General features: G+C 32.0%; 1 protein-coding gene and 1 long non-coding RNA gene across 2 annotated transcripts in view; one reads left to right on the top strand and one right to left on the bottom strand.

Moving 5' to 3' along the window:
- The window catches only part of LOC139495142 (uncharacterized), a 40720-nt gene that overhangs the window by 10795 nt on the left and 2301 nt on the right, over positions 1-27624 (top strand). Inside the window, exon 2 of the long non-coding RNA XR_011657269.1 lies at positions 15928-16034. This is a non-coding gene — a long non-coding RNA (uncharacterized lncRNA). The remainder of the gene's footprint in view (positions 1-15927; positions 16035-27624) is intronic.
- LOC139495141 (uncharacterized) lies at positions 4669-7523 on the bottom strand. The gene is made up of 2 exons (XM_071283321.1): positions 5419-7523; positions 4669-4997 (listed from the first exon to the last, which is right to left on the bottom strand). Exons 1-2 carry the CDS (start codon positions 5515-5517, stop codon positions 4710-4712), a joined length of 387 nt encoding a protein of 128 aa, XP_071139422.1. The 5' UTR covers positions 5518-7523; the 3' UTR covers positions 4669-4709.

Below are 27624 nucleotides of genomic sequence, written 5' to 3'. Positions count from 1 at the left end.
TTTGATTGACAAGATAGTTCTATCTGGATGAGTTACGTAAATTGTCTTTTTAAATTTTGACGATTTTACTATCAATGTGACTAAATTATGCCTTCTGTAGAATACTTCTGAAAATTTCTTACAATTTCCATTAAAACATTGTTGTGACGTCATTCTATTGTTTTACCCGTTCTTTATTTCAGTGATTGGACTATCATTTACCTGTAAGAAACCATTATGTTACCTTTAACTGCCAAATACTTTTCAGAATAGCCCTCATCTTTCTTAAAAATATTGGACAGCTAAAAGTAGCATAACGGATTCTTACAGGTAAATGAAAGTTCAATCACTAAAATAGAAAAAAATATTAACTACCCAAATGTTTTCCTCATAGAACTCTAGAACTCTAAAACAAATGATTATTAAAAAAACATTTTATTAAAGTCACTTTCCAATACAATAATCTTGTCACTCATCAAAACAGTTTCTTGAGGAAAGAAATCACTTTCAAATTGATTTTTTAGGCTACAAATACTTATTTCACAGCCATTTACTCGTGTGTTTGGGTTGTCTCTGTAAGCAAAAATTCAATACGTTAATTATGCTCGTTGTAAGTCTTGTTTTTGTTTCTTTTCTGAATTTCTTTTTTCAAAAGATTTATCCTCGTCCGTCTTTATGTTGTTAAAATTGACCTCGGGTGTTGCTCTTATTCTTCCTAACATCATGTTCACCTACAATTAAAATGAAAAAAAAAACAATAAAGTAATGCTTCTAAAATTTGATAGACCATGCCTCAATACAAGGCCATAAACAACCTTAACTTTATCCTGTGAACAAAGTGCGAATCTAGAACTTCTTTCATGACTAAGAAGACTACAAAAGTTTTTATAATTTTCAGGTTTCGGTGTTGATTTACAACTTTTTAATATTTTTTTTTAAATTTAGTGCTTCATATATATGTTTTGGTATTCCGCAAGATACATGTATATGCTATTGCTTAGAGTTAATTCTTGGTACTTCTTTTTATTATTTATTTTGCATGCTGCATGCCTTGTTTTATTTGTTATTGCATATGCCGAATCCAAATAAAGTTTTACTTACTTACTTACCCTGTTGTTTTTTAAATGTGAATATAATGCAACACTTCTCTTCGCACTTTGTTCGCAGTGATCGTTTTATAAAAGATTTAAAAAAAAACCAAAATCGACACAAAATAACGTTTCGAACACATTTAAAAAAACACAAGGAACTCAATACACAAATAAACGAAAAAGAGCGACACGACCTTGCAAAAAAAAAAAAAACACAGAAAAGGGGGAAAGGGGGGGGGGGTATTCAGGTGGTACCGTTTGGGTTAACAATAACAGTCTTCTCTCGGAAATTACAACAAAAGGATATACCTTCAGCTGCACATTCTTTTTGTCCATTGTTTACGTTGAGCTACTTCTTAAAAGGGACAAAATGTAGGATATTTTTTAATGTAAAGAAAGTTTATTCAAAAAACAATTTTCATACTTGATGAAAATAATCCTTGCTTGCTATTTTTATTTACCTTTTTCGACGTGATCAACAATGTTTTAAGTAAGATATAAGCCTCTAACAGTTCATTCTGTAAAATATTGAACAGGTCTGAGGCTGCAATATATTACAGAATGGACTGTAAGAGGCTTATATCCCTTACATAAAATTTAAATTTTTTTAAGTGTAGCTATCAAATGCTTGACTTTAAATGAAAACAGCTTTCTCACTGATATTTGAATGAAAACTGTTCGTATACGTCGACAAATGACTGTCCTTGGATAATCGCATATCTTTTTAAGTTCAGATCTAAGAACAAATAGGAGGGTTTGATTACTAGTATTAATATATTAACTTAAACCAAAAATCATCCTATTTTTATCAGATTGTGAAAGAGAAATAGAGAGAAGATTAAATGCATTTTTTTTTAAATCGTAATAAATAGCTAAACATATATCCCAAACACATAAAATTCAATAGACAAATGAAGGAACAAGCCATGAGAAAGATGCGACGAAAAAAAATGGAAATACATAATACATAGACAGACGCACATAAGTCAGCCAATTCCAAAAATCTCATGTTTACAAAACGAATAAACTGAAACGTTTAACAGCATTGTCAGAAGCTCACTAACTATAGTTTTTATGTGTTTATGAAACTTTAAATCAGAACCGAATATGATTTTTTTTTATTTTGACATAAATGTTTACTATCGATATGTCCTTAAAAATTTGTGTTTAATTCAATACTTAATCGTTCAGACGATCTATATACAGATCCAAAGTTTTGCCCGTAAAATCGACATTTTATTATTGTTTTAAATTATTTAAGACATTTTTACTATCGTGTCAGCACAGAAAGTGCTAATCTAAGCTGAAACTGTCACGTAAAATCTAATTGATTAAAGAGAATATCGGAGGAAGATTTTTGTAATAGAGGCTGTCGCTTTTATTCGGTACATACTAGGACACATGACGCGTTGTATTTAAATATTAGGATTCTTATTCTTTTGTCATTCCGAAGTCTAATTTTGGCCATTGTCAATTCTAAATTTTATGAACTTTTTCAGTTTAAAATGGTTAACCTTGGAAGGTATTGCATTTTTAAATCTAATAACAAGAAAAAGATAATAGATTATATAGTTAAATCAATATGGTTGGAACTGCCGACCCTCTAAAAGTATTTACTACTCTATGGAAACCAAAGCCTTTAACAGTAGTACATTTAAAATCTTACCACTTACATTTTAACAACTGAATTATAGTTGGAATAATCAAAATTCCATATTTGCATAGTTGAGATCTGTTTCTATTGTAACTTAAGATTTATTATAACCTTGTAGTATTCGGATTTGTTGAAATTCATCATACATTTAGGCCAGGATATATATTCATAAAAATTGAACATCATATTTAAAGACGCACAGTTTTAGTTTATGATCGTAATGAAAAATAATAAGAAAAACATGAATGATTGTCGGATGCTCTTATGAACAAAACATTGATAGCAAATTAACAAAGTAATCACTAAATCAGTTTTTCAACCATCAAAGTAAATTCAGATTCCACTATGGATTGAATATAAGTTAAATTCAGCAACGCAAAATCAAAAAGGCCCACAGGTTTTACATGTCCCTTTTCTTTGCAAATGTGCTTTGTTAGATTGCTGATCTATAAATGTGAGAATTAAATAATTTGAAGTCACACACTGTCTCATCTGAATAGTGATACCGTATTAACCCATTTGTTTAGCTAGATCCCTATACTTGGATAACGACAATAGGGAAACATTTGTATCTGTTCTCGTTTAGACATCTAGTACCACGACTGGAGCATCCGTGTTCGAATTCGAATCATTAACAGCTGTGAAAGGATAATGCCATTACATTTTGTACTTATTACGACAACTTTGACATTTCCTCTATTTTTTTCGGAAATAAAATAAACTTGACAACAATATTGTTGATTTCATGATAACTTACTTCCGAAGCACCTGAGATATCCCCTAGTTTTTGGCGAGGTTTATTTATGCTTAGTTTTCTATGTTATGTCTCATGAATTATTTTGTGGCTGTTTTTCTTTTTTTCTTTTGTTGCCATGGCGTGGTCTGTTTTTTTCAATCTATGAGATTAAATGACCCTCTGGTATCTTGCGATCATTTTCATTATATTTTGAATAGAAGGGGCGTCTATGTTTTTTTGTTATAGACATAGAAAGGGTGCTCGTTTTTTCTATTGCCATTGCTTGTCCGATGGAGTCTGATGTGTGGCCGACTTTTCCATCGGATCGGTTTTCAATACTTATAAAAAAAAACACGCAAAAATAGGACGAAAATAAGAAAGAAATATAAAAAGGAAAAAAAATATGAGACAGGATTCCTGTTGCTGTCATTAGTTTCTTATGTTATGATTTTTTATACTGTTTTTGTCTTTTTGTCTTTTTCTTTTTTTTTCTTTTAAATTATCAGTTCCTTTTCCACTTATGAGTTTTGAAATTACTTTTGTTTCTTTCGACTCTCTTTTAACAGCATATGAATGATATTTTGTGGAAAGGAACAATCATAAAATTAACTCATCATAGATACCAGGATTGAAATTTTGTATATGCGCTAGACGCGCGCGTTTCGTCTACAAAAGACTCATCTGTGACGCTCGAATCCCGAAAGGTAAAAAAGTTCAAATAAGGAAAGAAGTTGAAGAGCATCGAGGACCAAAAGTTCCCACAAGTTTTTCCAAATTCTGCTAAGGTAATCTATTCCTGAGGTACTTATCAACGGGTAAAAAAAGTTGCATGAATACGGATTCAAATGAAGCCAGCAATACATAAATTATCTCTTTAAAACTTCTTTTTACAATTTTATTCAAACTAACAGCTACTTGCTATTGATAAAAATCGATAAATAGTGTTTCAATATTCAACTGTAATAAATGTTTGCAACCAAACAAACACATGCTTTATTGATAGTCTAAATTGAAGCTAATTTCCTTTGAGTATAAAAACGTACTTCAAATCTTGATTTAAAACGGACCGAATCTGTACTGGTTGAATATACAAATGCATTTTCCCCCATTCTGTTAAGCTTATTTTCAAATGCAGAAATAATTAAGAACACGACATTTGATGAAAATGAGACAAACAATATAAGCTTCAAATAAATAAAGAAGATTACTCAATAGATAATGCTTTTAATATTGTTTCTGTCAAGCATGTCTAAGCCTTGCACACTATAAATTTGTGTGTATGATCGTAGAAGTATGACCATACTCGTCTTAAACTGTTGGCTTTGTATGGCATGGAACATCTTATGTTGATAGGGTTGATTTTCCAGTCCATGTCGTTGTACCCAGGGACAACCCAACCACTCCAGGCACCACTAAACCATCGAATTTTGTATGCAGCGATCTTCCCTCCAGCTGCTATTTGATCCACTTGCATGTTTAGTCCAGCGGGCCATCTGCAGTCCCTAGTTGGTCCTCGTGTCACCTCAGTACACTTGGCCTGAAATAAAAAAAAATGAGTTTCAATAGATGAAAGTTAACAAACTATGATCTGAAATGGTTATCTTGATTGGAACAGAATATTATGGCCATGTAGGACTAAAGTTTATTAAGAAGTGGATATTATTAAAGAAAAAAATATTTTCATTTAAAAAAAACAACATTTTCTTTATTACTATAAAACACTTTTTTCTTTTATATTTCTAATATAGATTAAACATGCTGGGATTTAAGAATAGAAATGTTAATTTGGAAATTCGTAAAACATGTAAACAGTTTGGAATTTGTAACCATGGGATTAATGTGGATTAGTAAGCCTAAAGTCTTTTTTCAACTTTGTGAACATTTAGCTATTTGTAATTTATGCAGCGAATATTCGTTTGAAAGTCCATATCCTGTATTACAGTGTCATTTAAACATACCTGTGCTGATGTGTCGTACTTATTCTGGTCACCCCATCCATACGAAATACCAACAAACACACTCAACAGTACTATAAACCTCACTATTAACATAGTCATTCTTCACTGATGCTTACAAATGAAAAACATATGCTATAACGTAATATAATAATGTATATATTATATAAAAATATATGAAGATATCAATTTCCTACTTCTACGTAGAGTTGGAATTACGTGACCATGTATAAAATAGCATGTATATGACCTTGTTTTGTGCACGCAGCAAGTTTCCTGGAATGTTCGAATGTATTAAAACCAAACACAATACATTACAAAAATTCATTTTATTGCGCATATTAGAGGCCAATTGATGACTACATGTCACACTAGCTTGATTTCATTTTGGGAAATAATGGATTACACTTCATGGAACTTATGTTTTGTAACTCAGCAAGAACTGTTAATACTTTTTCCAAAAACCAAATTTTTTACTCCTAATACTATGAAATAAAATTAAACACCTATTAACATTTGCCAAACATATGAATAAAATATGGCTAATATTCGTATTCTTAGTGATCATTCCAAATATTAAAAGAAAGAAAGAAATTAACGGATTGGTATTTTACGTCCGGTAGCAGAAGTTGCATTCTGGTCTAGACGAAAAAGTGGTAAACTTTATGCATACATGTATTACCAGTAAATTTTTCTAGATCCACACGGGAAGTTTTTTGTAATGTGATATTGCTTAAAGGCACGTACGCAGTCCTTAGGCAAAATGTTCACATACCAGGATTCATCATTCTAAATAAGAGTCTGTCAATGTTTTCATCTTATCTTACATACAGAATGCCGTATTGCCAATCTAGAAAACTAGGAAAAAGCACCAATACACCATTAGACTTTTCTCTTGTTTCAATTGTTTATAGATATAGGAAGATGTGGTGTGATTGCCAATGAGACAACTCTCCATCCAAATAACAATTTAAAAAAAAAGTAAACCATTATAGGTCAATGTACGGCCTTCAACACGGAGCCTTGGCTCACACCGAACAACAAGCTATAAAGGGCCCCAAAATTAATAGTGTAAAACCATTCAAACGGGACAACCAACGGTCTAATATATATAAAATTTAAAAAAAAACGAGAAACGAAAAACACCTATAAATTACATAAACAAACTTGCATGGAAATAATGTCATACTATATATTAGAAGTTTATTATCCCTCAAACCAAGGTTAATGAAAAAAATGACTGCGTGATTCAATGTGTCGACATTATAAGGAAACGTGGCTTCATCTTTCGTTCTGTATTACCAACAACTTGTTATTCGCAAAGGACTGACTACACTTTATAAAACTGTTCATGTGCAGCTGATCAATAAACACTACGCGGGTGGTTTTTAAATGCAAAGACGTAAACAAAACAACCAAAATAAAGTATAAAATTGAAGAATTTGCTGATAAATTAAATAGTTGTATGCCTAGTACAACGACCACTTTTTAACCATTTTCTGTTCGAGCGCCCACAGATGAGTCTTTTGTAGACGAAACGAGCGTCTTGCGCAACTATAAAATTTCAATCCTAGTATCTATGATGAGTTTATTTACAACCACTAGATCGATGCCACTGCTGGTGGAGTTTTAATTCCCCGAGGGTGTCACAAGCCAAGTAGTCAACACTTCTTTGTTGACTTGATTTGTCATTGATAAATAAACAGGAATAGATTATCTTTGCTGTATTTGGCAAAACATTTAGATTTTTTGGTCGTTAATACTCTTCAACTTCGTATTTATTTGGTATTTTTAACATTTTTCAATATACTATTTCAATCCTGGTATCTATGATGAGTGCATTTATAACCACTGGGTCGATGCCACTGCTGGTGGATTTTTTTTAATTCCCCGAGGGTACCACTAACCCAGTAGTCAGCACTTCTTTGTTGACTTGAGTTATCACTGATATGGTCATAATTATAAATTAACTGTTTACAAAACTTTGGATTTTTGAAATACTAAGGCTTTTCTACCTCAGGAATAGATTACCGTATATAGATATAGGAAGATGTGATATAAGTGCCAACGAGACAACTCTTCATCCATGTCACGGAACAGAAAATAATAGACAAAGAAGTTAAAGAACTCTTATTACAAAAACTGTTATAAGAGGCCCGACGTAATGACTTAAGTATTGCAAAACTGACATATAACAAACACAGGGCAAAAACAAAATTGTGAGAAACCTAAGTTTCTCATTATAAGATGGCTAGTTCTTTTAAGTAGTCCCTGTCTACAAGGCATCACCAATTGAAAACCATTTTCAACTGACGTCTAACATAAAAAGCAACCAATCAATCTCTTTTGTAGTAGCATCTACAAGAGTTAAGTTCAATTTGAAACAAAAGTTGTTATTTTGTTAGGTTAGTTCATGATGAATTAAGATGATAATGATTGAAACAAGAAGCTCAACTTACACTGAATAACAAATAAGGACAACAAAAATGGTTGAATTCTGTTGTGGTGGTTTTTTTGCACGATTAACAATATCTACATGTTTATAGTTCTAGATCTTAATTGCGTGGCAATGTTTCAATACGTGTTTGTGTTTCCTGGAATTGTAAACGGAATGATTTTCCAGGATTTGTTTATCTGATAACGTGACAGTTATTGTCATATGATACAAAAATAATACATATTTTAATTTATTGATATTTTGAAAAGCGGTATACATGTACTACTTTTATTTGATAATTTAAAAAAAACTTGCTCATCCGATAAATTAATAATTGGTTTATTGATTATTTAATGTACAGTGATTTTTTAAATGTTTTGCACATTCTGGTTATAGGCAACATTTAAGGATTCTGTAACGTAGAACGTGAATTTTACCATACTCTAAAATCGGGGGCACGATTCCGTTGAAACGAATTAAACTGTCAAAACGTGCCAATGCCAGTTTGACGAGAAAAAAATATATACTAAATAGAAAGTCAAGTGTATGTTTGGTACGATTCAAATAACTATAAAAAAATGTAAAAGGATTTATTTAGGTGTTGAAAATCTTTGGTCATTCTTGAAACAACTATCGAACTTACCGTTCTCAAAATAATGAATTGTTATATTTGTGTAAACATTCCAGATCCAAAGTTAGCAAACTTCTTTTTTTCCACCCAACACACATAAACGTACAAATAACTATACGGAATTTTTGTGGAAACTTGTATTTCTATACTTCATATGACAATAACTTTCATTTATTAATTGAAATATTATAACGGATTGTGTGTTATGAGCAGGCCAAACATAAGGTGTCTATCGGTAAAATATGACAAAAGCGTACGTGTTTAAAGAAATCTGAATGAGTAAAATAAATATGAAATTTAACAAGTGTATTTACATCATGCCGGGATATCAATGACTCAAATATATTAGAATATTGATCTTATAAAGCCACTTTTAAGTTTTTCTAGTAGACCCTCAAAATATCTTATTAATGTGATGGACAAATGTAAGCCAATGCTTGCTTTTACTTTTGAAATTCGCCGTTTCAGTAGTTCAGTAGCAGCAACTTTAATTCTGAACTTTTTGGTTTTTACGTGTGCTGATTAATTGTATAACTTCAGATCCTCAACACAAAAGATGCACACTATATACTACGAGGACCAAAAACTAAGTTGGTCTGAACTTTGGAGTATTATTGAACATTGATTCATAAAATGAGGTTTAGAAAAGCGACTGTCAAGATGTCCGCTCAATAAATATTTAGAGTATTATTGTGCGCCCAAATACATTATATCCTTCTTATTTAATAAGAAAAAAATACACGACCAATACGTTTATGTCTTTATTGGTATTTAAAACTGACACAAAAGTTTTCTTGAAGGCTAAATCAGTGCTTAGTGAGTTTAGTAGTTAAATTCATTTAAGCAGTACCTACATAAGGAGTGTATGTCTCAAGACTTATTCGACATTGACATCATATGGTGGAAGATGTATGAATTTTAGAAATGATTAACAAATAATGAACATAGTTACACAACTATCGACTAAATCATTAACTTTCGATCTGATTAGGATTTTAGATACACGATAATTACTCACAAGAAGCAAATATTTACATTGAGTGTTTATACTATTATTTTTAGATCTTCTTATAATTTATTTGGGATATAATTTATAATTTATTTGGCTGACCGTACATACATGATTTTGTCAAATGTTTCTCAAAAGGGGTTTCAAAAATGAGTTTAATCTACTTGACGTACTAAAACACGACTTGTCGCATGATAGCCCACAAATTTTAAGCCGTCTCCCTAAACGCATTCTTGAGCAATAACCTTTCTTCTCTGTTTCTATGGAAAGTTAACACTTCCTGAATCCTTGTATTAAAAAAACAACGTGTGGTAGCCGTTGATCTCAGACGATGATTGGTTGATTTTAAGGGTCATATGTATTCAGTAACAGTTTATCTCTACAACAATTTATGGATTTTGAAAGGGGTTGCAATATTCAAATATCGTTTGTTTCATCGCGTATTACGGTTGTTGACCTATTTATGACACTTGATATAAAATGATATAAAACAAAGAACATGAATGGAAAAAAAATGTCATTGCTTGTTTGAGTTATTTTACTTTGTTCTTGTTGAAACAGTTTTATTTCTATAAAATTAATTGCACTAATTTTTGTAATTTATCATATGCAAACTCTGTAAGTGAATTTTAAAAGCCAAGGAATTACGGTTTCCGTCACACTTCCTACATGGATACATGAAAATTCGCCTATTTTTCCTGCACCTTAATAAAATGAACCCTTTCATTTCAGTTTTGAGATTACCTGTACATTATGGGAAACGATATAATACAAGCGACAATTAGAACCATATCATTTAGCACGCTCAACAAGTGTTTCGTCTGTAATAGTTATCCCATAAGGACGCGGTATGTCAGAGTCAGATCACCCCAAAGGCCGGATGGGATAACTATTTTACACCCCAGCTTACAATTTTACACCCCAGCTTACAATTTTTAAGGCCTAGATAAATAAATAAAGAAAAATTTAGTCGGAAAAATATGACATATTTACTGACAACAAAACTATTTATAATCTATCAAATTAGTGCCCCCTTCCGTCACCTCAGAGAAAAAAGACAATTGAAAAGTTTTTATTTTTTTTTACGGAGTGAACTCTTTGAGTTCTTTTTAAAATGTCATCTTTTTGTGAGTTGAAAATCAAGAGAGCAAATAAAATAGATCCATCTCTATGGTTTTCTTCACTTGCAATATGGAAACTGTCGATGAAAGAGGTTACGAAACAGATGATATCTTGAGCCAAGCTTTGGATCTGGCAGAAGAAGCTGAGGATGACAGCATCTTCATTACACAAAATTCGTTTCGAACAGATCAAGGTAATTAAAATGTTTAGGTTTCGACTTTCTGTTGAAAATAATGTTTATTGATCGGGAATTAAAAATAAATCCTGTCCGTCCATCTGTTTATCCTGGTATTTGTTGGGAGATACGACTTAGAGGGGTTGGGGGGGGGGGGCAATGTCCCTTATCTTTTTTTTTTTAATTCACCGGCATTGATTCGCTACTGTTTTATGTTAATTTGTTATATATATCAGTTATAGATCATATCACTCATTTCCGGTATTCATGTATAGTATAAGGGAGCAACCATTTCATTTTTAATATGTGGGCGAAGTCCGTACTGTGATCTTTAATTTTAAAATTTATTACTAGTTATCTCACTGGCAATCATAAAACATCTTCTTGATAACATGCTTTCTTTTCTGTTTGTAGATGAGAGTGACACATTTGACCATGGTGATATAAACTTTGCTTTAGATGCTAGCAATTTATTTGAAAACGATGCTCCTGTATTCAATCAAACTTTGTTGGACAACACAAATAACGCATCACATCTTTCCATAAGCAGATAATATATGTTTGATAACATTTTATGAACATGCAGTATATTTTCAACATGATATTTGAAATAATCGGCTTTTTTAGGAACAAAGTTCCTGTTTTCCGGCGTTATTGGGTATCTGAATTCCTTATAAAAAAACTTTTACATTAGAAAGAAATTGATAGAGATGATGCTTTTTCAGTTGTTGAATATATATTTGAAAAATGATGACTCAGTTTAATACGAGCAAGAAAAAGTGTGTTATTATGTTTGTTAAATATTATATTCCGATTCTAAATATATCATAAGAGTTGTCTCATTGGCACGCATGCAACATCTACTTATATCCATTAAAATAACAGTGGGAAATGATTAGTTAAAATACAAAACGAAAAGTGTTGTAACTTGACTTAAAAGCTTTTAGAAAAGGTTTTTGACGAGTATTCGACTTTAGTCGAAAAAGCGACTCTAGAGCCATCCTTCATTGAATTTCCATCGCCGTCGTCTGCGGCATCCGCAAATATTAGAAAAGAACACTGGGGTTAAAGATTTTGAAATTTAGTAACTTTTCTTTACTACCTACCAAACTTTGACAGAAGCTTGTTTATGTTCATATGATAGTATCCAGAAGTAAATTTTGTAAAAATAAAATTCCATTTTTCCGTTATATACTTATAAATGGACTTAGATTTTCTGCAATGAAACATTCAATAGACAGTATCGAGAGGAATATTTTTATTGTTTTTTTTTCATTCATGTTGAGTGTGCGATTAACAGCAAAAGTATGCCAGACACTGGGTTCCGTGGAACTCTTACACATTTTATTTTGCGAATTCAGGGAACTCGCTTCGACGTTGTTATGGTTAATGTGCTCGCCTCGAGTGCAGAAATGTTTAATCCTTCATTGGATCAAATCAAAAGCTTCAACATTCGATGGCATGAGGGTCTTGAGAGTGATCCTCAATTGTAAATTCTTTAATTTTTAACATAATTTTACAATTAATTCAGTAATTTTGATGAACCCTATTGTTAACATTTCCCGACTCCATTATTCTCTATTTGATATTTAATGCATGGTTTTCTCTGCGGTTTTTTTCTGTAGCATTGATGTGTTATTCTTTAATCTGTAAACCTTATATGTTTTTGTGCGGACTATTACTTCATGAGCTAGCAACTGTGTATAAATTTCTCATTACCATGTTATCGTCTTTATTATGCATCTAAGTTGCCACTGGACGACAAAAAACCATCCATTCGACCATTTTGGGTGATACTATTATTTAATCAAATTACGACCAATTTACATTTTTAAGAATGGAAATGTGTTATCCCCTTTTGTCTCGCCTTAACGGAGTCGAAAAACGAGACAAATGTAAACGGTTTTTGGTGTCGACAGCAATGTATAAGTATGTGGTTAAGTCTAGTTCATAATGAATCACAAGTGGTAGGTCAATCAAATGTGGTATGCGGTTGTTTTAGAATTGACACATCTCATTTCCATGGAGATTATTAGGCTCCGTCCCCTCAGTCATGGTCTATTGTCTCTGGAACTGTGTCTTATTTTACATGTCTTAGTTTGTGATTAGATCAGTTTATGGGGAGCCTGTCCTTAATTTTCATTTCCTTATATTTCAGACTCAATCAACGGTCAGGAATCAGCCAATAGATTTGCTTTTTTGACGGAATCAGAGGTAAGGAAAGAAATGGAAGTCTATGTACCGAATAACACTAAGAGGAAAGCAACGTGGGCATACAATTTATATTGTTCCTGGAAGACAGCAGCACAAAATCAAGAGTTTTCACCATCAATCAAACGTGCACTGGAGAGGGATATTTTGAATTTGGTCGATGAGGAACTTATTTTGTTACTGCCTTTATTCTTTACATCCGTGAAACGACAAGATGGTGAGGAATATCAATCAGATACCATATTTTCTATTGCATGTGGCTTAATGAAATATTTCGAAATTAATGGTAAAAACTTTCAATTGCTCTCTGGAGAACAATTTAAGTCTGTAAGAAATGTTATTAGTAATACCATGCGCAAAAAAGTAGTAGCTGGCGTTGGTTTATTTAAAAAGAAAGCTGATCCAATACCTCCACCAATTGAAGAGCAACTTTGGAAAAATGGTCATTTGGGAACAGACACTCCACAGAAACTCCTCCGCACAATGTTTTGGCTTATTGGTGTTAATTTTGGTTTAAGAGGTGGTCAGGAACACAGGAGCCTCACCATGGACAATCTTAAGATATGTTATGGATATATCCAGTATACTGAATCCATTTCTAAAACATATCGTGGTGGTCTCGAACACAGGAACATTGAGCCCCATTCAGCAAAAGCCTACAGTAACGCCCAACAGCCAGATAGGTGCATTGTGAATGTGTTTCAGTTATACTTGAGCAAATTACCTGACGAAAGACCCCCATCAGTATTTTTTTTTAAGCCACTTGTAACATGTGCAAAGCCAGTATGGTTAAGTAAGCAACCTGTTGGAAGACAAAAACTCGAAAATATTGTTAAGGACATTATGAATGACGCAGGGGTAGATGGGTTTTTTACTAACCACAGTCTTCGTGCTACAACAGCGACTAGATTATTCAACGCCAGGGTTCCAGAACAATTGGTCCGGGAACAAACGGGACACCGAAGTAATGCTATTTGGTCCTACAATAGACCAAGCGAGGGACAAAAGCGTAAGGGTCCGAAATTCTGCAATTGCAGAAAAATGACAGTGATAACGTACAAGCTGAAGACACCAATAATCTGAAATGCGTACAGGAGGGATCAGAAACCGTGATAGCCGGAAAAAGACCGAAGTCAGAAGGAATGTCTTTCGTCTTTAATAACTCGAATGTTACATTCAATTTTAAATAGACATATCGGCGTATTTCATTCAATAAATATATAGCGTATTAGAATTGATGATTGATTTTATTGAAATATTTATTCTTTCTACAAATGTATATAAAAACAATTTTGATGATTCGACCCCTATAAAGTTATTCCCATGAATGAAAATTTATTTGACCCCCCTTTTTTTCTCTAAAAAAATATATAATCACTTGTTCATGTATATAAGGGTAAACTTAGATGACATTTATTCTTGTAAGCAATCAGTGAGTATATTTTACTGAAAGTGTCATCCTACTGAACAGTATTCTGCCATCGCTAACGAACCTTTTGTTATATTTACAATAGGCTTTAATTAGAACTGGGGTGATCTGGCTGGGGTGATCCGGCTCAGATCACCCCAGTTTAAACAAAGGAGCTGGTGTGTAAACATTGAACCCTTCAATAGCTTTCAATTAAACTAGTTTACAGGAACAATCACATACGAAATTAATGATGAGGATAGTTACAAAATGTATATTACGGACTGTCATCAGTAAGGTTCATAGTCGTTATTAATTTAATTAGCATAGTATCGTCCTATTAAGGGTTGGCATTTTGCCTAGTTATGACTACTTTTTTAAATGTTCTGGTTTCTTTGATTATACGAACGCTCTTCCACATGCCATGGCAAAATTTGGGGTAATTTGCTAGTTTGCCTTATCATGACGACAGACATTACGATAAGATTATGTATGACCCTTAAATAAAATGCCAATATGCCAATACCATTGTCGAATGAATAATTTGTTCGCATATAGGTGAATTGTACAAGTTTTAAGGCTTCTGTCAGTGTACAAATGGGCATTGTCTACTCTGAAATCTTTCGGCCTTTTTAGTTAAAAATTCAGAAGCGTAACCATATTATAATTGCTACATACATAAGATCACATAAAATGACGTAAAATCGTAAAAAAGCAAACAGAAATACATATGCAAGAAGATATTGTTTATGATTTGTTCGCATACAGTGAAACACCTTGTAGGTTAAATTTTAACTTACCTGCTTTCTTAAGTTTTTGGCCAAATTCTTTTAAAACATGATGATTTCAACCTTCCCATATTAGTAAAGAGTCAAATTTTAAGGATTTTCCCTCAGAATAAAACAGCATTTTTCGTAAATATCCGCCAAAGGAAGTTTTTAAAGACGTATGACGGAAAAGGACTGGGTTATCCGCAAATCTAAAATAAATTATATTTTCAATCTTAAGCTAAGGGAGGTAATTCGATCAAAAGGGACAAAGTCAAGTGGAGCAAATCATTGAAATAAAGTATCCTTGATTTTGCCATATGATCCTTGTACTAAAAAAAATAGCCTGCGCCTTAACAAATTTTGTACTAGTTAAGAGGAAATGGACGACACACTAACAAACACATGAATGATTCATATTTTAAAAAAGACGTTTTTTAATTGAGAATGGCGAAAACAAGTATCGAAATTAGTTTTGTTTTATGAAATTTCACACACCACCTCCCTACACCTCTAATTAATGTAGGATAAACGAAAATACAGCAATACGCAGGATAAACTCAATTAAAAAGCAACCCAAGTCCGATGATTGAAAAATAAAACACAAGAAACAAAGCTAAATGACAATAGTTGAACAATTTTCATGAAATTCATATACAGAAATTTGTATTTTAACTCTAAAATCACCGTCATAGATTATTTCAATGATAATATCATATCAATTGCAAATGTTTCTTTGTTTATTATTTAAGATTTGTGAAGAACTGGTATGTCACTGTTTGGTTTAACGACACTGGTTGGTTTGGTTGTTGGTATTTATTGTCAAAATGACAAAATGATTTACGACATCACAGCACAGGTTGGTTTTTCAATGGTTTCTCATTATAGATGCCAAAATTCATCAGGAATTCATCTTTAGTTTCCTTTTAAAAAAGAATAAAAACCTTGAAAATAAAGAGCTAAAACATGTTTGTGTTCATTTTGACATGGTAAAATGTAAATGTTATCAAATCTTACACACACACACACACACACACACACACACACACACACACATACACACACACACACAAAATGATGTCTAATGCACAATCTTGCGTAAACATTTAAATCTGCCAAAAAATACTAAACATTTCAAAATATCCCACCCGATTCGCAAAGATTTCGGAAGCATTTTATAAAGACGTTAAAAACACATTTATACCTTTATATTTCTTATGTCTTGCCTTGTTTTCGAGCTTCGTTTTCTTATCACATGTTATTTTCAATTGGTTTTTTTTAGAGATATTCCTAGGAGAGGAGCGGCAGACATGACATTTTAGAAATCATTTTTTTTTTATTGCATCTACTGTCTCAAACTGCATTGCATCACAAAGTCAGCACTGTGGTTAAGCGTTATGTTAGTACTTATCTGGTTAGTGCTCTTTTATCTGGTGCAAGAAAATCGGTACCGTTGATTTTATTACTACCACTAGGTCGATGGTGGACTATTAGTCCCCGAGGGTATCACCAGCCCAGTAGCCAGTACTTCGGTACTTGCATGAAAATACGGATTTTTTTGTGTTATTAATTAAAATTTGCTGTTACAAAATGATAGAAATTATTATAAATTAAGGAATGTATCTCCCTCATGCAAAGCTCTGATTCCTTTCACGGATTTGCCTATACCTTTTGGACCTTTTTGATTATAGCTCTTCATCTTTTATGTAAGCTTTGGATTTCAAATATTTTGGCAACGAGCATCACTGAAGAGACATGTATTGTCGAAATGCGCATCTGGTGCAAGAAAATCGGTACCGTTAATTTTATTAAAACAAAAAGTAAAATCACAAAAATACTGAACTTAGAGGAAAGTCCATAATCACATGGCAAAATCAACTAACAAAACGCATCAAAAACGAATGGACAAGAACTGTCATATTCCTGACTTGATACAGGCATTTTCAAATGTAGAAAATGGTGGATTAAACCTGGTTTTATAGCGCTAACCCTCTCACTTTGATGACTCATCAAATTCCTTTATTATTTACATTGATGCGTTAACTAAACAGACACAATAAATAAAATAGCCAAAAAATGGGGTACATCAGTCATCATCGTATAATAATTTTTAAAGGGACAATTTAACAGAACACAAAAACATCTATATACAAACACATTCATTGATTTGTGTGTCTTACGTCAGAAAATGTTATACGTCACATAAATTTGTCGTTCAATGTGCATACAAACAATTTTAAAATTAAAATAGGCAATGTTAGCATATAGGGTTAAAAATCAAAAGTATGTAAGAATAAATTTCAGAAATAGACCGAGATTGAAAATAGTCCAAAAGTTATATATAGAATTTATAAGAATCAACAAATAGTTAATTCCACTACGCGATTGAATGATTTTGACGTTTATAGTTCAACGTCTTTTGTAATTCATAATAGAAATATATCATAATGACATAAAATAGAGCAATATCATACTGACGGGCCGGATCTTTTAAAGTACCGAGTCACGTTATAAGAACCGAAGAAATACAAAAAGTCGCATATACAAAACAAGCCACCAAAAAATAAAAGACAATACAAACACATTGACGAGATGTATAAGTACCGAGCCACGTCAAACGGATATCACATAAAACCATTCAACATTAAAAGTAATATTAATAATAAAACAAAGACAAATGAAAGAACTTTAAACCACGTTGTTAAGATGATAACAATATCAGTACGCAGAATCTATACATCAAGACCATCGTGTATTATTTGTGAAGTTGATACGGAATATTTATCTACAAGGTCTTGGTACCTTCCTATGAACTTTCTTAGAAAAAGGACGAGACGTTCTTTGACATTCCCCTGGTTCATCAACTTTCTACTCAGACATTAATGACGTTTTACAAAGTTTGAGTAGGAGCTGCAAGCTCTTGAATATCGAATAAGTTGAGAAATATATATCCCATATGTAGGTGAAGTTGGTATATTGCTACTAAGGTGGGGAAAATTTATAATTTCAAAATTAAAATCGTCTCGTTTGTCATATATTCTGGTACTGAGATGACTGTGTAGGTCAAATTCGAGATATAAGTCTAAAATTGAGGCAGACTTGAGAGGAAGCCGTGTCTGTTGTTTTGTGTTTGTTAAAACTCTATTTTATAAAAGGAAATATGTTTACTACCATAATGAAATACATTTTTAATTACAGTTTTATATCTGTTCCATACCATATGAGTATTTGGACCGTACGCGTACGGTTCGGACCGTATACATATACTCGTACGGTCCGACCATACGCGTACGGTCGGACCGTATGAGTATACTCGTACGGTCAAGTACGAGCTGACCATACATGTTATTGGATATCGTACGGGATAAATTTAAAATCAAAATCTTTTGTCGTAATTATTACCTTAATACCAGAGATTAATTATAGGTTAGACAATACTTGGTCATGTTTTATGAAGATTTAAGCCCATGGCTTTCGAGTGATCTTACAAAACTATTCTTGCCCAATGTAATATTCAAACCTAAATAAGAGTTGACTTTTTATAATGAACTAGATATAAAACATAGGTAATGATCATTTCAATGGATGAAATGAAATAGCACTGACATAGTTTGTGAAGGATACATTGTTTTTCTTTTGCTTCAGGTAAAAGTGAATACTTATATATCTTTAGATTTTCTTTATTTTAAAAAGCAACACAATGTTGTATATATCCCCTTTTTGAAATTTAATTTTTTTTATAAATATAAAACTCTCTGTATGAATATTTGAATGCAGACCCTTCAACATTAAATGCTCACTTTTTATTGATAAATTTAAATGTATTGTGTTTCTCCGAAAACAATCTTTTGCTTTATATATCAGCAGTCTGGCATTGTATCTTTGAAAGAAAAAGAAAATAATTCCCTCAAATGTAAGGTATATAAATTAGATAAATATCATTTTATGTATCCTTACAATTTATTTTGTGTATTTTATATATGTGTACCATTAGAAAATGCATGAAATTTTGCTAAGTTCAAAATGTTTTTATTTTAATCTTTGCTCTTTCATCTTTAATCAGTAGGCTATTTTCCCAAGGAAAATACCTTAGGGGATTGTACACTTTGTTAGTGCAGCTATTAAGAGTTCACTTTCATAATTAACTGACAATGAAAAGTCATTCATGTATAGCATTTCTTAGCACATACTTACAACTTCTCGTCCATCAAATTGCTTGAATTTGCCTTCTAATTTTCATAGTACATACTTTTTCCGTGTACTAAGTAACTACGCATGAATGACCACAAGGGTAAGATTTCATTGTATTGTAATCAAGATATTAGAACAAAAATTGCTACTGGCTATTTTGAAATAAATGATGTGTTCTAAATTTAACTAAATAGTTTGTAATTAGTTTTCAAACAGATTTTTAACATCCTACTAATCAATCTTTTGATCTAAATTTTGTTTTGACAATTAAAAAAGTTTCTTTCATTTAAATAAAGAGTAATAATAATGGTGCTTTATACCTTAATTAAAGTACAACGCAATCTAAAATTTGTAATCCTTTATCTTCCATGCAAGTATACTTTGTACACAAAAAGAGTCAACCATGAATCTTTTAAAGAGAAATTATTAATAAAGCAATTTGATATATTTAGTCATAAATTGGTCGATAATTGGTTGCCTAATGTCCATTGACAAATATTTCATGCATATAAACTATCCACTAAACTACCTATGGGTACATAATGTACCAGGGGTAGATGCAAACATTTTTAAAAGGTGTTTCAACCAAAGATGTGGGAGGGGGATCCAACTGTTTGTATTAAGATAGTTTTAGGTTTTATGTGAAATTAAAAAAATGTTTTCAAGAATGTAAAGCTTTCACTGCAATTTAAAATTGTCTTCTCTTGGTCAATTCATTTTGTCATCTTACCATGTAAATAAGTACATGTATAGTAAAACAACGCTTCGTTCATATCAATAAACATACTTACACCAGCAGCTACCTTCTTTACATTCTAAAATCAAGGGCCTTTTGAAATCCCATTTTTACAATGATATTATCAGGGTTTCCCCTGGGGGAATTATTTTTTTCACCACCTCTTTCACCAAAACAATATATTTTTCGCCACTTTATTATTTTTTTCGCCAAGTACATAACTATATTTTTCGTTTAAAATTTACCTTTTTTTCTACCCACCCCCTCCCCTCCCTTAAATAAGATGATTTTGCCCCATTGTGTCTATGATTATTCTCTCAAACTTATTTTAGAGTCTATATTTTAAATGAATTTGGATAGATTTCTTCATAACGACAGTTTTCTTTTCTTGACCATCGTTAATGAAAAAGTTGAGACGTAAAACTATGCTTGAAACACGCGTGTCACTCAAACGACTTTAAAGTAGTCTCCCTAACCAATAACCCATATTAAAGCCAAATGATAATTAAAGTTTTAAATCGGAGATTTTTCTTGCTTTTGCACATTTTTCATCACAAAACAGCTTTCTTTTCTAAGCTATCTTTACAGTGGCGGATCCAGGGGGGGGGGGGGGGGGTTCCGGGGGTGCGCACCCCCTTTATTTTTGCCGATCAATGCATTTGTATCGGGACATATGTTTTGCACCCCCCCCCCCCTTTTTGCCCTGGGTGCCCTGGGTAAGCACCCCCCCCTTTCGAAAATTCCTGCATCCGCCCCTGCTTTAAAAGGAGAGGAGACGTCAAAAGTTTGCTTCAAACACGTGCGGTGCAAAGTGGTAAATAAATTATGTATGTGACATTAAGCGGAAGCCATTTAACCATATTATTTTGTCAAACAATTCAATCAACACCTTTATTAATTAGTCCTTTGTTGTCGATATCTTTTAAATACAATCAGCTGATTATTGATTTTCTGTCAAAATCTTAATGAGGTCAAGGTGAATTCCGAGTATTGTCTGATCGGGTAAATCCGAGAAACTCGAGAAAAAAAGTAAATAAACAAGATGGAGGAAAATAAATCGTTATATATAAACACATTCATTGATTTGTGTGTCTTACGTCAGAAAATGTTATACGTCACATAAATTTGTCGTTCAATGTGCATACAAACAATTTTAAAATTAAAATAGGCAATGTTAGCATATAGGGTTAAAAATCAAAAGTATGTAAGAATAAATTTCAGAAATAGACCGAGATTGAAAATAGTCCAAAAGTTATATATAGAATTTATAAGAATCAACAAATAGTTAATTCCACTACGCGATTGAATGATTTTGACGTTTATAGTTCAACGTCTTTTGTAATTCATAATAGAAATATATCATAATGACATAAAATAGAGCAATATCATACTGACGGGCAGGATCTTTTAAAGTACCGAGTCACGTTATAAGAACCGAAGAAATACAAAAAGTCGCATATACAAAACAAGCCACCAAAAAATAAAAGACAATACAAACACATTGACGAGATGTATAAGTACCGAGCCACGTCAAACGGATATCACATAAAACCATTCAACATTAAAAGTAATATTAATAATAAAACAAAGACAAATGAAAGAACTTTAAACCACGTTGTTAAGATGATAACAATATCAGTACGCAGAATCTATACATCAAGACCATCGTGTATTATTTGTGAAGTTGATACGGAATATTTATCTACAAGGTCTTGGTACCTTCCTATGAACTTTCTTAGAAAAAGGACGAGACGTTCTTTGACATTCCCCTGGTTCATCAACTTTCTACTCAGACATTAATGACGTTTTACAAAGTTTGAGTAGGAGCTGCAAGCTCTTGAATATCGAATAAGTTGAGAAATATATATCCCATATGTAGGTGAAGTTGGTATATTGCTACTAAGGTGGGGAAAATTTATAATTTCAAAATTAAAATCGTCTCGTTTGTCATATATTCTGGTACTGAGATGACTGTGTAGGTCAAATTCGAGATATAAGTCTAAAATTGAGGCAGACTTGAGAGGAAGCCGTGTCTGTTGTTTTGTGTTTGTTAAAACTCTATTTTATAAAAGGAAATATGTTTACTACCATAATGAAATACATTTTTAATTACAGTTTTATATCTGTTCCATACCATATGAGTATTTGGACCGTACGCGTACGGTTCGGACCGTATACATATACTCGTACGGTCCGACCATACGCGTACGGTCGGACCGTATGAGTATACTCGTACGGTCAAGTACGAGCTGACCATACATGTTATTGGATATCGTACGGGATAAATTTAAAATCAAAATCTTTTGTCGTAATTATTACCTTAATACCAGAGATTAATTATAGGTTAGACAATACTTGGTCATGTTTTATGAAGATTTAAGCCCATGGCTTTCGAGTGATCTTACAAAACTATTCTTGCCCAATGTAATATTCAAACCTAAATAAGAGTTGACTTTTTATAATGAACTAGATATAAAACATAGGTAATGATCATTTCAATGGATGAAATGAAATAGCACTGACATAGTTTGTGAAGGATACATTGTTTTTCTTTTGCTTCAGGTAAAAGTGAATACTTATATATCTTTAGATTTTCTTTATTTTAAAAAGCAACACAATGTTATATATATCCCCTTTTTGAAATTTAATTTTTTTTATAAATATAAAACTCTCTGTATGAATATTTGAATGCAGACCCTTCAACATTAAATGCTCACTTTTTATTGATAAATTTAAATGTATTGTGTTTCTCCGAAAACAATCTTTTGCTTTATATATCAGCAGTCTGGCATTGTATCTTTGAAAGAAAAAGAAAATAATTCCCTCAAATGTAAGGTATATAAATTAGATAAATATCATTTTATGTATCCTTACAATTTATTTTGTGTATTTTATATATGTGTACCATTAGAAAATGCATGAAATTTTGCTAAGTTCAAAATGTTTTTATTTTAATCTTTGCTCTTTCATCTTTAATCAGTAGGCTATTTTCCCAAGGAAAATACCTTAGGGGATTGTACACTTTGTTAGTGCAGCTATTAAGAGTTCACTTTCATAATTAACTGACAATGAAAAGTCATTCATGTATAGCATTTCTTAGCACATACTTACAACTTCTCGTCCATCAAATTGCTTGAATTTGCCTTCTAATTTTCATAGTACATACTTTTTCCGTGTACTAAGTAACTACGCATGAATGACCACAAGGGTAAGATTTCATTGTATTGTAATCAAGATATTAGAACAAAAATTGCTACTGGCTATTTTGAAATAAATGATGTGTTCTAAATTTAACTAAATAGTTTGTAATTAGTTTTCAAACAGATTTTTAACATCCTACTAATCAATCTTTTGATCTAAATTTTGTTTTGACAATTAAAAAAGTTTCTTTCATTTAAATAAAGAGTAATAATAATGGTGCTTTATACCTTAATTAAAGTACAACGCAATCTAAAATTTGTAATCCTTTATCTTCCATGCAAGTATACTTTGTACACAAAAAGAGTCAACCATGAATCTTTTAAAGAGAAATTATTAATAAAGCAATTTGATATATTTAGTCATAAATTGGTCGATAATTGGTTGCCTAATGTCCATTGACAAATATTTCATGCATATAAACTATCCACTAAACTACCTATGGGTACATAATGTACCAGGGGTAGATGCAAACATTTTTAAAAGGTGTTTCAACCAAAGATGTGGGAGGGGGATCCAACTGTTTGTATTAAGATAGTTTTAGGTTTTATGTGAAATTAAAAAAATGTTTTCAAGAATGTAAAGCTTTCACTGCAATTTAAAATTGTCTTCTCTTGGTCAATTCATTTTGTCATCTTACCATGTAAATAAGTACATGTATAGTAAAACAACGCTTCGTTCATATCAATAAACATACTTACACCAGCAGCTACCTTCTTTACATTCTAAAATCAAGGGCCTTTTGAAATCCCATTTTTACAATGATATTATCAGGGTTTCCCCTGGGGGAATTATTTTTTTCACCACCTCTTTCACCAAAACAATATATTTTTCGCCACTTTATTATTTTTTTCGCCAAGTACATAACTATATTTTTCGTTTAAAATTTACCTTTTTTTCTACCCACCCCCTCCCCTCCCTTAAATAAGATGATTTTGCCCCATTGTGTCTATGATTATTCTCTCAAACTTATTTTAGAGTCTATATTTTAAATGAATTTGGATAGATTTCTTCATAACGACAGTTTTCTTTTCTTGACCATCGTTAATGAAAAAGTTGAGACGTAAAACTATGCTTGAAACACGCGTGTCACTCAAACGACTTTAAAGTAGTCTCCCTAACCAATAACCCATATTAAAGCCAAATGATAATTAAAGTTTTAAATCGGAGATTTTTCTTGCTTTTGCACATTTTTCATCACAAAACAGCTTTCTTTTCTAAGCTATCTTTACAGTGGCGGATCCAGGGGGGGGGGGGGGGGGGTTCCGGGGGTGCGCACCCCCTTTATTTTTGCCGATCAATGCATTTGTATCGGGACATATGTTTTGCACCCCCCCCCCCCCCCTTTTTGCCCTGGGTGCCCTGGGTAAGCACCCCCCCCTTTCGAAAATTCCTGCATCCGCCCCTGCTTTAAAAGGAGAGGAGACGTCAAAAGTTTGCTTCAAACACGTGCGGTGCAAAGTGGTAAATAAATTATGTATGTGACATTAAGCGGAAGCCATTTAACCATATTATTTTGTCAAACAATTCAATCAACACCTTTATTAATTAGTCCTTTGTTGTCGATATCTTTTAAATACAATCAGCTGATTATTGATTTTCTGTCAAAATCTTAATGAGGTCAAGGTGAATTCCGAGTATTGTCTGATCGGGTAAATCCGAGAAACTCGAGAAAAAAAGTAAATAAACAAGATGGAGGAAAATAAATCGTTATATATAAACACATTCATTGATTTGTGTGTCTTACGTCAGAAAATGTTATACGTCACATAAATTTGTCGTTCAATGTGCATACAAACAATTTTAAAATTAAAATAGGCAATGTTAGCATATAGGGTTAAAAATCAAAAGTATGTAAGAATAAATTTCAGAAATAGACCGAGATTGAAAATAGTCCAAAAGTTATATATAGAATTTATAAGAATCAACAAATAGTTAATTCCACTACGCGATTGAATGATTTTGACGTTTATAGTTCAACGTCTTTTGTAATTCATAATAGAAATATATCATAATGACATAAAATAGAGCAATATCATACTGACGGGCAGGATCTTTTAAAGTACCGAGTCACGTTATAAGAACCGAAGAAATACAAAAAGTCGCATATACAAAACAAGCCACCAAAAAATAAAAGACAATACAAACACATTGACGAGATGTATAAGTACCGAGCCACGTCAAACGGATATCACATAAAACCATTCAACATTAAAAGTAATATTAATAATAAAACAAAGACAAATGAAAGAACTTTAAACCACGTTGTTAAGATGATAACAATATCAGTACGCAGAATCTATACATCAAGACCATCGTGTATTATTTGTGAAGTTGATACGGAATATTTATCTACAAGGTCTTGGTACCTTCCTATGAACTTTCTTAGAAAAAGGACGAGACGTTCTTTGACATTCCCCTGGTTCATCAACTTTCTACTCAGACATTAATGACGTTTTACAAAGTTTGAGTAGGAGCTGCAAGCTCTTGAATATCGAATAAGTTGAGAAATATATATCCCATATGTAGGTGAAGTTGGTATATTGCTACTAAGGTGGGGAAAATTTATAATTTCAAAATTAAAATCGTCTCGTTTGTCATATATTCTGGTACTGAGATGACTGTGTAGGTCAAATTCGAGATATAAGTCTAAAATTGAGGCAGACTTGAGAGGAAGCCGTGTCTGTTGTTTTGTGTTTGTTAAAACTCTATTTTATAAAAGGAAATATGTTTACTACCATAATGAAATACATTTTTAATTACAGTTTTATATCTGTTCCATACCATATGAGTATTTGGACCGTACGCGTACGGTTCGGACCGTATACATATACTCGTACGGTCCGACCATACGCGTACGGTCGGACCGTATGAGTATACTCGTACGGTCAAGTACGAGCTGACCATACATGTTATTGGATATCGTACGGGATAAATTTAAAATCAAAATCTTTTGTCGTAATTATTACCTTAATACCAGAGATTAATTATAGGTTAGACAATACTTGGTCATGTTTTATGAAGATTTAAGCCCATGGCTTTCGAGTGATCTTACAAAACTATTCTTGCCCAATGTAATATTCAAACCTAAATAAGAGTTGACTTTTTATAATGAACTAGATATAAAACATAGGTAATGATCATTTCAATGGATGAAATGAAATAGCACTGACATAGTTTGTGAAGGATACATTGTTTTTCTTTTGCTTCAGGTAAAAGTGAATACTTATATATCTTTAGATTTTCTTTATTTTAAAAAGCAACACAATGTTATATAAATCCCCTTTTTGAAATTTAATTTTTTTTATAAATATAAAACTCTCTGTATGAATATTTGAATGCAGACCCTTCAACATTAAATGCTCACTTTTTATTGATAAATTTAAATGTATTGTGTTTCTCCGAAAACAATCTTTTGCTTTATATATCAGCAGTCTGGCATTGTATCTTTGAAAGAAAAAGAAAATAATTCCCTCAAATGTAAGGTATATAAATTAGATAAATATCATTTTATGTATCCTTACAATTTATTTTGTGTATTTTATATATGTGTACCATTAGAAAATGCATGAAATTTTGCTAAGTTCAAAATGTTTTTATTTTAATCTTTGCTCTTTCATCTTTAATCAGTAGGCTATTTTCCCAAGGAAAATACCTTAGGGGATTGTACACTTTGTTAGTGCAGCTATTAAGAGTTCACTTTCATAATTAACTGACAATGAAAAGTCATTCATGTATAGCATTTCTTAGCACATACTTACAACTTCTCGTCCATCAAATTGCTTGAATTTGCCTTCTAATTTTCATAGTACATACTTTTTCCGTGTACTAAGTAACTACGCATGAATGACCACAAGGGTAAGATTTCATTGTATTGTAATCAAGATATTAGAACAAAAATTGCTACTGGCTATTTTGAAATAAATGATGTGTTCTAAATTTAACTAAATAGTTTGTAATTAGTTTTCAAACAGATTTTTAACATCCTACTAATCAATCTTTTGATCTAAATTTTGTTTTGACAATTAAAAAAGTTTCTTTCATTTAAATAAAGAGTAATAATAATGGTGCTTTATACCTTAATTAAAGTACAACGCAATCTAAAATTTGTAATCCTTTATCTTCCATGCAAGTATACTTTGTACACAAAAAGAGTCAACCATGAATCTTTTAAAGAGAAATTATTAATAAAGCAATTTGATATATTTAGTCATAAATTGGTCGATAATTGGTTGCCTAATGTCCATTGACAAATATTTCATGCATATAAACTATCCACTAAACTACCTATGGGTACATAATGTACCAGGGGTAGATGCAAACA

The sequence above is a fragment of the Mytilus edulis genome, chromosome 11 (assembly GCF_963676685.1).
Source record: "Mytilus edulis chromosome 11, xbMytEdul2.2, whole genome shotgun sequence".
In the NCBI taxonomy this organism is placed as follows: domain Eukaryota; kingdom Metazoa; phylum Mollusca; class Bivalvia; order Mytilida; family Mytilidae; genus Mytilus; species Mytilus edulis.
Note: the sequence above shows the minus strand (reverse complement) of the source record. Positions and strands in the feature narration are given on the sequence as shown.